Source organism: Haliotis cracherodii, unplaced genomic scaffold (assembly GCF_022045235.1).
Source record: "Haliotis cracherodii isolate W230 unplaced genomic scaffold, xgHalCrac1.p SCAF_30, whole genome shotgun sequence".
NCBI classification, from domain to species: domain Eukaryota; kingdom Metazoa; phylum Mollusca; class Gastropoda; order Lepetellida; family Haliotidae; genus Haliotis; species Haliotis cracherodii.
In genome coordinates, this window is record NW_027266287.1 from 2,236,868 (window position 1) to 2,252,316 (window position 15,449).

The following is a 15,449-nucleotide window of genomic DNA, read 5'->3' on the forward strand; positions in this document are numbered from 1 at the left end:
AGAAACAATCGAGAACATCCATTTAAACATACATTAAAGACATCATGTCTACATGTACAAACATTGTTTTATCAAGCAAATGGTGATGGCAAGCATTAATGGTACAAACATATGTAAGATTTAGGCGAAGTCCTTGTTCCGCACATCCTGGAGGAAGAATAGCCATCGTAGAGCATCTGTATGTAGTCATTGCTGCAGGAGGTGGAGAAACTGTTAGTGTTGTAAGAATAATATCTCTGCACGTCGAACTCCTCCAGAGTGATGTTGACAACCCACAGCCGACCTGCTGGAGGCCTGATGGTGAACAGGCAGTCGAGGTTAGGTGAGTAGGTGGCGTTACCATCATCAGGGACCTGAATCTGTCCATCAGCATCTGTCAGGAGCTGGTAACAGCTGTCTGTTGAGGAAGCATAAATCGATTTGATCTGCATGTTATACCAACGTTAATCTGGTCTAATGAAATTATATATAATATATATAAACACTTTTAAGAATAGGAAACATTTTTCCAGAAGGATCATGTTTCTCGAGACTGAATATTATTTACTGATCGATCATATGGCAAACGAAAGAATACAGTTTTACGCAATAATAGAAAGTTTGACACGGCATTAATATGGATGACCATTCACGTCATCAGATTGTGATGACACATCGATGTAGGTCGCTGCAATGAGACAAAACTTAACAGTATCTGCAATATGGCTACAACATATAAAACCGAAATATACACTTTAATATCATTCGAGGGAAGAGAATAAAACTTTCTGACAAATCTGAAATATATTAGCAACCATTTGTAAAAGAGAGAAGTGATGAAACGATGGTTAATCTTTTATTCCAAAACAACGGTTATCATGTATGAAATTGAAATATGGCCCAAACAACTTGTTTAACTGGATCCCCGTGGGAATTCTGTGTTTGAACTGGCCCCAAGCAACCTCTGCTCCAAGAACGACATAATGGAGAGGGTGGTCAGGCTCTCTGACTTGGTTGATGGCATCTTGCTTGCATATGTCTGAGTGCGGCGTTACACATCAACAGTACGGACGCAGGGATGCACGGACGCAAGCTCGCAAACACATATAAGGTATTGATGAAATAGTAAGAGAAATAACATCGACAACTTGATACTGCACATATGTATGTCTGTCAATGTAGAGACTGACATCGAGGCACAAAACTGTAAACAGGGTCCATGGTGAAGGTAACTCTTGTCCAGTAATCTTACATATACACGCTGATTTGATCATGACGCCCTGTATGACCTATGGTTGATCGCAGTGTTAACAGGTGATCGAATATACAAGCATTGTGATGGATAGTATTTGCTTAAAGATTCAATACACATGTGAACGTACTTTCGCCATATGAATAGTTCAGCACAAACCCCCTCCTCTCAATGTTGTTGTTTGTCACAAAATTGATGACTATTCCTCCATTCATACTGTTATCTGAAATATAAATACTTCACTATTACAGGAAATTTTCACAATTCTTGGTTATATTCCAACGATTATATTGACAATGTCCGTCACTGGCCAAAGGTATATTTGAGCATTGTTCAGTAACATTGATCAATGTCTGTCATGTTACAGAAAAAACAAAAACAGTCGAAATATAGTGTAAGATATCATGCGATAGGAATTGTATTAATTTATTTCACTGATTTGAATTCAAACGGTTTTGGTAGCATGGTACCTGTAATGAAGCTCAAATGCATGTATACCCAGTTGACACACTCACGGGGTCATGACTTACAGAAGTACGTTCTTGGTGAGCTCATTTTGCCACACAGTCTGCTGGAGCCGGTGAGTCCTGAGAGCCTGGTCTCCACGTAGTCGTAGCTACATGATGTACTCAGACTGTAAGATGAGGAATTGTAGTACGTCCTCTGAACGTCAAACTGAGAGTACGTCAGAGTGAACCTGTATAGACCCTGCGTTGGAGGTCTGATGGTATAGGTGCAGTTCAGATTACTTCTGTAGAGACCAGTACTGTAGACGGGGCTCCTTATTGTGCCACTAGAGTCGGTAAATAGTTCATCACAAATATCTGAAATAACAAAAAAGAATTCTTATTATATCGAAAATCAATTCTTCGCAGGGGAGGTCTGTCTTTCGCGGGAAAAATAGTGGATTATCTCGATACTGAAGTTTATCAAATGAGATCGGATTGTGGAGTAATCCATTGATCTCTATAATTTTAGTGTTCGTCAATCTCATTACGTCACAAGTTCAAGAATTAAGAAGAATTGTCGTTTAAGAATATCACACTACGTATAACATTACCTTCCTCAATCTTGTAGGACGCATTGAAACCTTGTCCGCTGATCTGGTTGTTTGTATGAAAGACAAAGTTGAATTGTCTCGCATTCGTGAACCCTTCAAGAAATAAAAGTATACCCGTCTTACTTCATGTACAGTCCAAGAGTCCATTTACGATAACAAGTCACAATGATTACAATATTTCAAAAATAATATATAACGTTATTCACATGTGACGGTAGTTCCTGCAGCGATGGCACCACAATACCTCCCGGAAGTGTAAGATCCGTCTGTGAAGTATATGTAGTCGTTGTAACAGTAGCTCGAACTGTATGATGGGTATTCAAGGTCGAAAGCATTGACGGTGACCGTGACCTTAGTCCGGTTGTAAGATGTGAACATGGTGTATCGGCAGTCAAGGTTGTTGTGGTACAGGCCACTGCTTGCCAAGGGGCTGATGAGAGTGCCTTCAGTGGTGTTGTGCGTGACCAGGCATCCAGCTGAAAAAATTGATGCATGCTATGTGATCAACAATAAGATTACATTTACTTATTATTTGGTAAAAAAAGGGCAAGGTGACACTGTTTCTGGGAACATAATGTTATGAATAAAAGTTTTCATCAATATGAACATCATCTTTATTTTAATGTAATTTATACAGATAGTGAGGAGTGAGTGAGTTTGGTTTTAGGTCGCTTTTAGCAATATTCTAACACTATCAGGATAGAAATGAGCTTCTCACGTGGCACCAATGTGGGGAATCGAAACCAGGCCTTCGACATGATGAGGGAAAACTTGAACCACTAGGCTACCCCAATGCTTTCAGAATATGAGTAATGTCTGTGAGTGATCATTCTGATTGAAACGATCTGTAATCACGGATGATCTTATACATCTTAAAAGTTACAAGAAGACACGATGCAATGTGCATCATGTCAGTGACAGTCCTACAAAGTGGAAAAGACAAGTGTTTTCTATACACCAGTAATGAAATAGTCACCTGGCAAGATGTTGTAACGGATGTTGAAGCCAATGTTTGTCTGTCTATCGTCACTGGTGAAGGTCACGACAAAAGTACCATCAAAGTTGACTGTAATAAAAAGAGATATGATAAGTTTTTGAATGACACAATGGAGCTTGAGAAGGATTATTACACCCCTCTCATATTTTAACCAGGTCAATTACAACATAGTTATTTGGTATAAATTGTTGGCCAAGTGTCACCAATATACAAAAGATAATAGTTGTGTTTCTGTCAGAAGATCCCTGACAACTCCGGATTTCTTAGACAAAACCTGCTTCTTCTGACTATTAGCTACACTTCGTTAATCATAAGAACAGATATGTTTTAATTGATTGAAAATGATAAAAACCCTGCACTTACAACTTCGAGTCCCATATTGGTATCCACACAGTCTCTCTTCGCCATTCATATCCACATAGTCATTACAGACAGATGTGCTGTTGTCAGGGTCCTCCAGGTGGAACTGATTGAGACTAAAGACAATTGTCCGACCCACAACGTTGTCCCCCTTTATTGTGAAGATGCAGTGAGTGCCGTTATTGTAGGAACGCCTATACGCTGATTCATCGCCATAACCAGAGAAGCTGTTGATGTAGCCCGTAGTGTCAGTCAGCGTTATATTACATGAAACTGAGAAAATGACATTATTCATTTGTATGCTTATGAAGAGGCAGGTTCAATTTCTGTATGTTCTGAATATTCTCACGATTTTCTCGCCTATTATTGGTACCTTCTTCCAAAACAGATTGCAATATCTCGCCCAGCTACATCTTGGGGAACAACTCACTACCCACTAAAAATACCGTTATCCAGTTACGACTTCATCAATATGCGAGAGGTATGTTCGAATGTCCAGAAATGACGCCATGATAGCACAATGTTTAATGTGAGGTAAACCAGGCCTCAGTCGTTATTGTTCTTTGGGATTTATCTCGTAGCTATCTTATATTAGTATTTGAAGAAGCATTTCAAGTGCAATAAATCTAATTAAGCTTTAATCATGTATTTGTCATCTGAGATACCTACCGGGCCTTGTGTAGAAGTAGATGTGAAAGACTTCCCTCCTCCCTCCAACTGAATTAACAGAGTGATAATACCGCACAGGCAGCTCAGGCTCCTCTGATGAGACTGGAAACATATCAAGTTACGATTTCTATTTTTCGGTGAAGTAGGGCCTTATGACAAATTACAAATTCCTATATAAATGTCTGTAACCTGATCAGTTTCTATTTTCAGTACAGCGTTTCAAGGCTGATAAGGTGTGCTCCATGTGCTTTACATGTTCGGGGAGTTTTCAGGTTATAATAGGTCCATAGCAACATATGCTGGTGTATGCTGGTTGTAAGAGGCTAGCTAATGGATAGTGTGGCCAAGCTCTGTGATCTGATGGATTGCGTTTCAGTGCACGTGATGACGGGAGTCATTGCTTATAATATCAATCACTGGATTGTCTCATCCAGGTTCGAGTATTTACAGCTCGCCATCATGGAATACATTTAATGTTAAACACCAAACAAACAAACCATATTCTTCAATTTCGTTTAGCTTTTCTTCCCTAAATGCATACATTTATAACAATGCGACTATATTTAAAAAAAATAATAGTACAATAGTACAGTAAAGTTCTTACAGTTATGTTGGCCATAAACAGTTCCACAGTACTGTGTGCCGCTGATCTCCACATAGCTGCCAGAACACGTGTCATTGTTGTCCGTGAAGTTGTACGGCATAAAGAAGGGACTGATGTACATTGTCACGAGGAAGGGGTAGTATGGGGGACGAATGATGTATTCACAGTCCATGTCTTGTGCGAGAGCAACTCTTGACACAGAGTAAGAATCCAAATTCCCTGAGGTTGTACGATATACTCGATCACATGTGTCTGCAACACAACGATGTTGTCATAATTTGCTTGACGAGTTGCCAAGGTAAAAATTAGTGTTTTCCAGTATAACACGGACGTATTTCAAAATCAACAATAAATTCACAACACACTGAACGAGTGTGTGACTTTCATTCAGAAACTGTACACCCTGAATTGCTGAAACCTATTGTATGATGACTGGAATAAGAAAGTTGGGTTGAGTAAGGATTGTTCTTCATATATAAAACTTGCAAACGAAATACATCTGAACTTTGGGCATGGTGATCCTCTGTTCTTTGGAGAAGACAGATAAAATATCCAACCATCGACGCATTTTCTTTTCTTTTCACCACACAAGGAAACTATAATGCCACTTACAATTAGTTACAAGGTAGTCGACATCCACTCCTCGTCCTGTGCTGTAACCATTGGACAGGAAGGTAATGTTTGCCCTCCCTGTCATATGGACTGTAGAAAAAAAGCGCACATCCAGTAAACAATGTTAGCTTGATGGAAAATGTGATACTTGACACAGCACATGCACAAACTACTCCCTGTATTAGACAATAATACATGCAGAAATGGGTCCGAATAGGGTAAACCAAATTTTCAACAGTCAGTTGGTCAGTTTTATACCTGATCGAAATTCAATGAGCTATTTCATGGGCACCATTTATGCGATCATGTGAACACATTTTCAAATCTAAGAACTCAGAATATGTAAAACTGGGAAAATATTGAACTTGAAAACTGAAATTGAATGAACGTTTCATACATTAAAATAACAAATATCATTTTATTTAGTTTATTTGGTATATATTGATGGTATATCTTCAGAATATCTTGCTATTCGCCAAACAATTGACGTTCTCATTACAGGAATATGCGCTAAATAGTGGACTACTCAAAAGCCGTTTGTGTCAATCTGTTTCCACAGAAATGATGTCCGTTGAAGATGAAGTAATAGTAGAGTCCGTGAAGAAATATAGAAATTAACATAAATTCACTACTCACATGTTGTCTGAATCAATGTGTTTCCACAGAAACGCTGTCCGTTAACGATGAAGTAATCACCACAGTTTACATCAAAGACCCTGACTGTGAAAGTAACAGTCTTTGGGGAATCTCCAAGGTCGAGGTAGTAAATACACAATGTGTCTGCTGGGTAGGTCACCCCACCCTCAGTCACAGGGCTGCGGATTGTACCATTCTTCTGGTCGAGGTCCGTCACACAGGTGTCTGAAATATGAATATATCCGTCTATTGTAAACTGAGAAGGTTTGCTCACTTGACATGAAGCTTTGGGGGTGATATACATTTATCAAATATTTCCGTCATGTACAGTTGTACATGCATTTTCATTTGGGGGATCAGGTTACAAATTAAAACGGACTGGAACTGCAAGACGTCTGCTTACTTTCAGTGTAGGAGAAAGATATGTTGAAACCATTCCTCTGAACGGAGGCATCACTGTGGAAAGTGATATTCACATCACTGTCATAGATGTTGTCTGAAGATAAGGAAGTAAAATGTATACACATATAAACAACCATTTTAAACACATGTAATTGTCTTTCTTCGGTCTCTGATCCATTGCGTATTTGTCACTGAACGTGAAATTCTGAACGAATTGGAAAAATAGAACAAAGGAATTTAGTGAAAAAGTTAACTTCATGGTCGGGTATTTTGATGATCTGACATCATTCAATAATGGTCAAATAGCCAACTCCCTTCAACTGATTTACCCACCTCAGCATTAGATGAGAATTCCCGAAAGACTGCTTCATCTGATTTAGATCTATGTCTACAGTAAAAATAACTATCCACCACGCTCGATGAAAGAGAGGATGACTGTCATCTTTCCAATGGTCAACTTTCCATTAATGTCCAGCAATATGCCAGCAGCTCCAATGTTTGACATCTTTTGAGCAACAATCGAGTACATCCATTTGAACATACATTTAAGATATCATGTGTATATGTACAACCATTGTTTTATCAAGCAAATGGTGATGGCAAGCATTAATGGTACAAACATAAGTAAGATTTGGGCGAAGTCCTTGTTCCGCACATCCTGGAGGAAGAATAGCCACCGTAGAGCATCTGTATGTAGTCCTTGCTGCAGGAGGTGGAGAAACTGTTACCGTAGGAGGAATAATATCTCTGCACGTCGAACTCCTCCAGAGTGATGTTAACAACCCACAGCCGACCTGCTGGAGGCCTGATGGTGAACAGGCAGTCGAGGTTAGGTGAGTAGGTGGCGTTACCATCATCAGGGACCTGAATCTGTCCATCAGCATCTGTCAGGACCTGGTAACAGCTGTCTGTTGAGGAAGCATAAGTCGATTTGATCTGCATGTTATACCAACGTTAATCTGGTCTAATCTATCTATCTATCTATCTATCTATCTATCTATCTATCTATCTATCTATCTATCTATCTATCTATCTATACACTTTTTCAAGAAGCATCATCTTTCTCGAGAAACGAAAGAATACAGTTTTACGCAATATTAGAAAGTTTGATACAGCATTAATATGGATGACCATTCACGTCATCAGATTGTGATGACACATTGAGTGAGTGAGTGAGTGAGTGAGTTGGGTTTAACCTTAATGTGGGAGGAAAGCCCAAAGTGATGCAGGTCTCAGACGTTTACCACTTTGGTGAAACCCACGAGCACGGGTATGGTGCTGACAAACCTAGAAACATAATTGGGGAGAACCGGGATGCGAACCCACAATCATAGGGTTCTGGCGTGCCCAAGGGACGCAACTCTGCACGGCGAATGGCGGCCCCTTAGACGACTGGGCCACCCGTGCCCCCGATGATGACACATCGATGTAGGTCGCAGCAATGAGACAAAAGTTAACAGTATCTGCAATATGGTTACAACATAAAAAACCGAAATATACACTTTAATATCATTGGAGGAAGGGAAAATACTTTCTGACAAATCTGAAATATATTAGCAACCATTTTTAAAACGCGATGAAACGATGGTTAATCTGTTATTCCAAAACAACGGTAATCATATATGAAATTGAAATATGGCCCAAACAAACTTTTGTAACTGGATCCCCGTGGGGATTCCGTGTTTGAATTGTCCCCTAGCAACCTCTGCTCCAAGAGACGACATAATGGAGAGGGTGGTCATGCTCTCTGACTTTGTTGATGGCATCTTGCCCCAACATCATGGATTGTTGATCATATCAGTTTTTCTGTTCCAGGCTGCCCTCATGAACAAAGTATATGTCTGAGTGCAACGTTACACATCAACAGTACGGACGCAGGGATGCACGGACGCAAGCACGCACACACATATAAGGTATTGATGAAATAGTAAGAGAAATAACATCGACGACTTGATACTGCACATATGTATGTCTGTCAATGTAGAGATTGACATCGAGGCACAAAACTGTAAACAGGGTCAATGGTGAAGGTAACTCTTGTCCAGTAATCTTACATATACACGTTGATTTGATCATGACGTCCTGTATGACCTATGGTTGATCGCATTGTTAACAGGTGATCGAATATACAAGCATTGTGATGGATAGTATTTGCTTAAAGATTCAATACAAATGTGAACGTACTTTCGCCATATGAATAGTTCAGCACAAACCCCCTTCTCTCAATGTTGCTGTTTGTCACAAACTTGATGACTATTCCTCCATTCATACTGTTATCTGTAATATAAAAACTTCACTATTACAGGAAATTCGCACAATTCTCGGTTATATTCCAACTGTTATATTGACAATGTCTGTCACTAGCCAAAGGTATATTTGAGCATTGTCCAGTAACATCGATCAATGTCTGTCATGTTACAGAAAAAACAAAAACTATCGAAATATAGTGTATACGATAGGAATTGTATTAAATTATTTCACTGATTTGAACTCAAACGGTTTTGGTAGCATGGTACCTGTAATGAAGCTCAAATGCATGTATACCCAGTTGACACACTCACGGGGTTCATGACTTACAGAAGTACGTTCTTGGTGAGCTCATTCTGCCACACAGTCTGCTGGAGCCGGTGAGTCCTGAGAGCCTGGTCTCCACGTAGTCGTAGCTACAGGATGTACCCAGATTGTAAGATGAGGAGTTGTATGACGTTCTCTGAACGTCAAACTGAGAGTACGTCAGAGTGAAGCTGTATGGACCCTGTGTTGGAGGTCTGATGATATAGGTGCAGTTCAGATTACGTCTGTAGAGACCAGTACTGTAGACGGGGCTCCTTATTGTGCCACTTGAGTCGGTAAATAGCTCATCGCAAATATCTTAAATAACAAAAAAGAATTCTTTTTATAACGAAAAATCAATTCTTCGCAGGGAAGGTCTGTCTTTAGCGGGAAAGAAAGTAGATGATCTCGATCCTGAAGTATATCAAATGGATCGTTTTGTGGTTTAATCCATTGATATCTATATTTTTAGTGTTCGTCAATCTCATGATGTAACAAGTTCAAGAATTACATGGTAACATGGAACCACTTTTTGGGTCGTTTAAGAATATCACACTACGTATACCATTACCTTCCTCAATCTTGTAGGACGCATTGAAACCTTGTCTGCTGAAATCGTTGTTTGTATGAAAGACAAAGTGGAATTGTCTCGCATTCGTGTACCCTTCAAGAAATAAAAGTGCATTTGTCTTACTTGAAGAGCAAGATAATAAAGATAATAAACAAATCATGAGTACTATTATATTTAGAAAATAACATGAACGTTACTCACAAGTAAACGTGGTTCCTGCAGCGATAGCACCACAGTACCTCCCGGAAGTGTAGGACCCGTCTGTGAAGTATACGTAGTCGTTGTCACAGCATCTCGAACTGTATGATGGGGATTCAAGGTCGAAAGCATTGACGGTGACCGTGACCTTAGTCTCGTTGTAGGATGTTAACATGGTGTATCGGCAGTCAAGGTTGTTGTGGTACAGACCACTGCTTGTCCCGGGGCTGATGAGAGTGCCTTCAGTGGTGTTGTGCGTGACCAGGCATCCAGCTGAAAAAATTGATGCATGCTATGTGATCAACAACAGGATTACATTTACTTATTGTTTTGGTAAAAAAGGGCAAGGTGACACTGTTTCTGGGAACATAATGTTATGAATAAAAGTTTAGATCAATATGAACACCATCTTTATTTTAATGTAATTTATACAGATAATGAGGAGTGAGTGAGTTTGGTTTCAGGTCGCAATATTCTAACACTATCATGACAGAAATGAGCTTCTCACGTTGCACCCATGTGAGGATGTGAACCCAGGCCATCGACCTGACGAGGGAAAACTTGAACCACTAGGCTACCCCAATGCTTTGAGAATATGAGTAATGTCTGTGAGTGATTATTCTGATTGAAACGATCTGTAATAACGGATGATGTTATACATCTTAAAAGTTACAAGAAGACATGATGCAATGTGCATCAGGTCAATGACAGTCCTACAAAGTGGAAAAGACAAGTGTTTTCTATACACCATTAATGAAATAGTCACCTGGCAAGATGTTGTAATGGATGTTGAAGCCAATGTTTGTCTGACTATTGTCACTGGTGAAGGTCACGACAAAAGTACCATCAAAGTTGACTGTAATAAAAGGAGATATGATAAGTTTTTGAATGACACAATGGAGCTTATTACACCCCTCTCACATTTTAACCAGGTCAATTACAACATAGTTATTTGGTATAAATTGTTGGCCAAGTGCCACCAATATACAAAAGATAATAGTTGTGTTTCTGTCAGAAAGTCCCTGACAACTCCGGATTTCTTAGACAAAATCTGCTCTTCTGACTATGAGCTACACTTCGTTAATCATAAGAACAGATGTGTTTTAATTGATTGAAAATGATAAAAACCCTGCACTTACAACTTCGAGTCCCATATTGGTATCCACACAGTCTCTCTTCGCCATTCATATCCACATAGTCATTACAGACGGATGTGCTGTTGTCAGGGTCCTCCAGGTGGAACTGATTGAGACTAAAGACAATTGTCTGACCCACAACGTCGTCCACCTTTATTGTGAAGATGCAGTGAGTGCCGTTATTGTAGGAACGCCTATACGCTGATTCATCGCCATAACCAGAGAAGCTGTTGATGTAGCCCGTAGTGTCGGTCAGCGTTATATTACATGAAACTGAGAAAGTGACATTATTCATTTGTATGCTTATGAACAGGCAGGTTCAATTTCTGTATTTTCTGAATATTCTCACGATTTTCTCGCCTATTACTGGTAACTTCTTCCAAAACAGATTGCAATATCTCGCCCACTTTTGGCCACTTTTGCCCAGCTACATCTTGGGAAACAACTCACTACCCACTATAAATACCGTTATCCAGTTACGACTTCATCAATATGCGAGAGGTATGTTCGAATGTCCAGAAATGACGTCATGATAGCACAATGTTTAATGTGAGGTAAACCAGGCCTCAGTCGTTATTGTTCTTTGGGATTTATCTCGTAGCTATCTTATATTAGTATGTGAAGAAGCATTTCAAGTGCAATAAATCTAATTAAGCTTTAATCATGTATTTGTCATCTGAGATACCTACTGGGCCTTGTGTCGAAGTAGATGTGAAAGACTTCCCTCCTCCCTCCAACTGAATTAACAGAGTGATGATACCGCACGGGCAGCTCAGTCTCCTCTGATGAGACTGGAAACATATCAAGTTACGATTTCTATTTTTTGGTGAAGTAAGGCCTTATGACAAGTTACAAATTCCTATATAAGTGTCTGTAACCTGATCAGTTTCTATTTTCAGTACAGCGTTTCAAAACTGATAAGGTGTGCTCCATGTGCTTTACATGTTCGGGGAGTTTTCGGGTTATAATAGGTCCATAGCAACATATGCTGGTGTATGCTGGTTGTAAGAGGCTAGCTAATGGATAGTGTGGCCAAGCTCTGTGATCTGATTGATTGCGTTTCATCGCACATGATGACGTGCGTCGTTGCTCATAATATCAATCACTGGAATGTCTCATCGAATATATTAAACGTTAAACACCAAACAAACAAACAAACAAACAAACAAACAAACAAACAAACAAACAAACAAACCATTTTCTTGAATTTCGTTTAGCTTATCTTCCCTAAATGCATACATTTATAACAATGCGACTATATTTAAAAAAAATAATATTACAATAGTACAGTAAAGTTCTTACAGTTATGTTGGCCATAAACAGTTCCACAGTACTGTGTGCCGCTGATCTCCACATAGCTGCCAGAACACGTGTCATTGTTGTCCGTGAAGTTGTACGGCATAAAGAAGGGACTGATGTACATTGTCACGAGGAAGGGGTAGTATGGGGGACGAATGATGTATTCACAGTCCATGTCTTGTGCGAGAGCAGCTCTTGACACAGAGTAAGAATCCAAATTCCCTGAGGTTGTACGATATACTCGATCACATGTGTCTGCAACACAACGATGTTGTCATAATTTGCTTTACGAGTTGCCAAGGTAAAAATTAGTGTTTTCCAGTATAACACGGACGTATTTCAAAATCAACAATAAATTCACAACACACTGAACGAGTGTGTGACTTTCATTCAGAAACTGCACACCCTGAACTGCTGAAACCTATTGTATGATGACTGGAATAAGAAAGTCGGGTTGAGTAAGGATTGTTCTTCATCTATAAAACTTGCAAACGAAATACATCTGAACTTTGGGCATGGTGATCCTCTGTTCCTTGGAGAAAACAGATAAAATATCCAACTATCGACGCATTTTCTTTTCTTTTCACCACACAAGGAAACTATAATGCCACTTACAATTAGTTACAAGGTAGTCGACATCCACTCCTCGTCCTGTGCTGTAACCATTGGACAGGAAGGTAATGCTTGCCCTCCCTGTCATATGGACTGTATAACATAGCGCACATCCAGTAAACAATGTTAGCTTCATGGAAAATGTGATACTTGACACAGCACATGCACAAACTACTCCCTGCATAAGACAATAATACATGCAGAAATGGGTCCGAATAGGGTAAAAACCAAATTTTCAACATGGCTGCAGTTTTGGTCATTTTCAAAACCTGATCGAAATTCAATGAGCTGTTTCATGGGCACCATTTATGCGATCATGTGAACTCAATTTCAAATCTAAGAACTCAGATGTTTCAGAACAGAAACACAAAATATATAAAACTGGGAAAATATTGAAATTGAAAACTGAAATTGAATGAACGTTTCATGTATTAAAATAAAAAAAATATCATTTTATTTAGTTTATTTGGTATATATTGATGATATATCTTCAGAATATCTTGATATTCGCAAAAACAATTGACGTTCTCATTACAGTAATATGCTCTAAATAGTGGACTACTCACAAGCCGTTTGTGTCAATCTGTTTCCACAGAAACGCTGTCCGTTAACGATGAAGTAATCACCACAGTTTACATCAAAGACCCTGACTGTGAAAGTAACAGTCTTGAGGGAATCTCCAAGGTCGAGGTAGTGAATACACGAGGTGTCTGTTGGGTAGGTCACCCCACCCTCAGTCACAGGGCTGCGGATTGTACCATTATTCTGGTCAAGGTTCGTCACACAGGTGTCTGAAATATTAATATATTTCCTATATCCGTCTATTGTAAACTGAGAAGGTTTGCTCACTTGAGATGAAGCTGTGGGGGTGACATACATTTATTAAATATTTCTGTCATGTACAGTTGTACATGCATCTTCATTTGGGGGATCAGGTTACAAGTTAAAACAGACTGGAACTGCAATAGAGATTAGCATTTGTAACAAGCTGCACCTTCCAAGGTGCACATGGATAATTTCTTGACATAGATCAATTGTGCTCCTCGCTTTGTCTTCATTTAAGGAGTATTTGTATCCACAAAATCAGGGCATATAAGTTTCTATTGCAAGACGTCTGCTTACTTTCAGTGTAGGAGAAAGATATGTTGAAACCATTCCTCTGAACGGAGGCATCACTGTGGAAAGTGATATTCACATCACTGTCATAGATGTTGTCTGAAGATAAGGAAGTCAAATGTATACACATATAAACCACCATTTTAAACACATGTAATTGTTTTTCTTCGGTCTCTGATCCATGGGGCATCTGTCAATGAACGTGGAGACCATAGATGTAGTAAGTATCTCTATCTTCAAAGGTTTAGGACTAATTGTTAAAATTGAATCAAATGTTATCTGAAGTTTACTTGGAAAACACTTTGTAAAGTGATGGACTTCCTCACAGATAGCATAGATGTGACATTTGGAGCATGATATTTCTGCAATAATGTAGGCATCCCCATGGGCACCAACTGTGCTCTCCTCCTTGACGATCTAATTATTTACATATACAAGTCAGAATTTCTGCACTAATTGGAAAAGTAGAACAAAGGAATTTAGTAAAAAAGTTAACTTCATGGTCGGGTATTTCAATGATCTGATATCATTCAATAATGGTCAAATAGCCAACTCCCTTCAACTGATTTACCCACCTCAGCATTAGATGTGAAATCCGAAATACTGCTTCATCTGATTAAGATATATGCCTACAGATTCAAAGTAAAAATAACTATCCACAACACTGGATGAAAGAAAGGATGACTTCATCTTTCCAATGGTCAACTTTCCATTGATGTCCAGCAATATGCCAGCAGCTCCAATGTTTGACATCTTTTTAGAAACAATCGAGTACATCCATTTAAACATACATTTAAGATATCTTTCATGTGTACATGAACAAACATTGTTTTATCAAGCAAATGGTGATGGCAAGCATTAATGGTACAAACATATGTAAGATTTGGGTGAAGTCCTCGTTCCGCACATCAGGGAGGAAGAATAGCCATCGTAGCGCATCTGTATGTAGTCATTGCTGCAGGAGGTGGAGAAACTGTTACTGTAGGAGTAATAATATCTCTGCACGTCGAACTCCTCCAGAGTGATGTTAACAACCCACAGCCGACCTGCTGGAGGCCTGATGGTGAACAGGCAGTCGAGGTTAGGTGAGTAGGTGGCGGTACCATCATCAGGGACCTGAATCTGTCCATCAGCATCTGTCAGGAGCTGGTAACAGAAGTCTGTTGGGAAAGCATAAGTCGATTTGATCTGCATGTTATACCAACGTTAATCTGGTCTAATATATATATATACATATATATATTTATATACATACATACATACATACATACATATATATATATATATATATATATATATATATATATATATATATATATATATATATATATATATATATATATATATATATACACACATACACTTATAAGATATATATACACATACATTTATA

General features: G+C 39.0%; 1 protein-coding gene across 2 annotated transcripts in view; it reads right to left on the reverse strand.

Moving 5' to 3' along the window:
• The window catches only part of LOC139476986 (cubilin-like), a 58,442-nt gene extending 43,432 nt beyond the window's left edge, over positions 1–15,010 (reverse strand). The window contains exons 1-25 of one of the 2 annotated variants that reach the window (XM_071259536.1): positions 14,929–15,010; positions 14,063–14,155; positions 13,507–13,731; positions 12,944–13,033; positions 12,332–12,583; positions 11,719–11,820; positions 11,033–11,302; positions 10,660–10,749; positions 9,897–10,166; positions 9,696–9,788; positions 9,149–9,442; positions 8,756–8,848; positions 7,192–7,479; positions 6,573–6,665; positions 6,170–6,394; positions 5,534–5,623; positions 4,922–5,173; positions 4,318–4,419; positions 3,652–3,921; positions 3,268–3,357; positions 2,498–2,767; positions 2,292–2,384; positions 1,762–2,055; positions 1,362–1,454; positions 110–397 (exon numbers count right to left, since the gene is read on the reverse strand). In XM_071259536.1, coding sequence (XP_071115637.1) covers positions 110–397; positions 1,362–1,454; positions 1,762–2,055; positions 2,292–2,384; positions 2,498–2,767; positions 3,268–3,357; positions 3,652–3,921; positions 4,318–4,419; positions 4,922–5,173; positions 5,534–5,623; positions 6,170–6,394; positions 6,573–6,665; positions 7,192–7,479; positions 8,756–8,848; positions 9,149–9,442; positions 9,696–9,788; positions 9,897–10,166; positions 10,660–10,749; positions 11,033–11,302; positions 11,719–11,820; positions 12,332–12,583; positions 12,944–13,033; positions 13,507–13,731; positions 14,063–14,155; positions 14,929–14,995 — 4,387 coding nt within the window. In that variant the 5' untranslated portion in view covers positions 14,996–15,010. Of the gene's footprint in view, positions 1–109; positions 398–1,361; positions 1,455–1,761; positions 2,056–2,291; positions 2,385–2,497; positions 2,768–3,267; positions 3,358–3,651; positions 3,922–4,317; positions 4,420–4,921; positions 5,174–5,533; positions 5,624–6,169; positions 6,395–6,572; positions 6,666–7,191; positions 7,480–8,755; positions 8,849–9,148; positions 9,443–9,695; positions 9,789–9,896; positions 10,167–10,659; positions 10,750–11,032; positions 11,303–11,718; positions 11,821–12,331; positions 12,584–12,943; positions 13,034–13,506; positions 13,732–14,062; positions 14,156–14,928 lie in introns of those variants that run through there. The other variant, XM_071259537.1, reaches the window with a different exon arrangement.
• Positions 15,011–15,449: the final 439 nt, after the last annotated feature.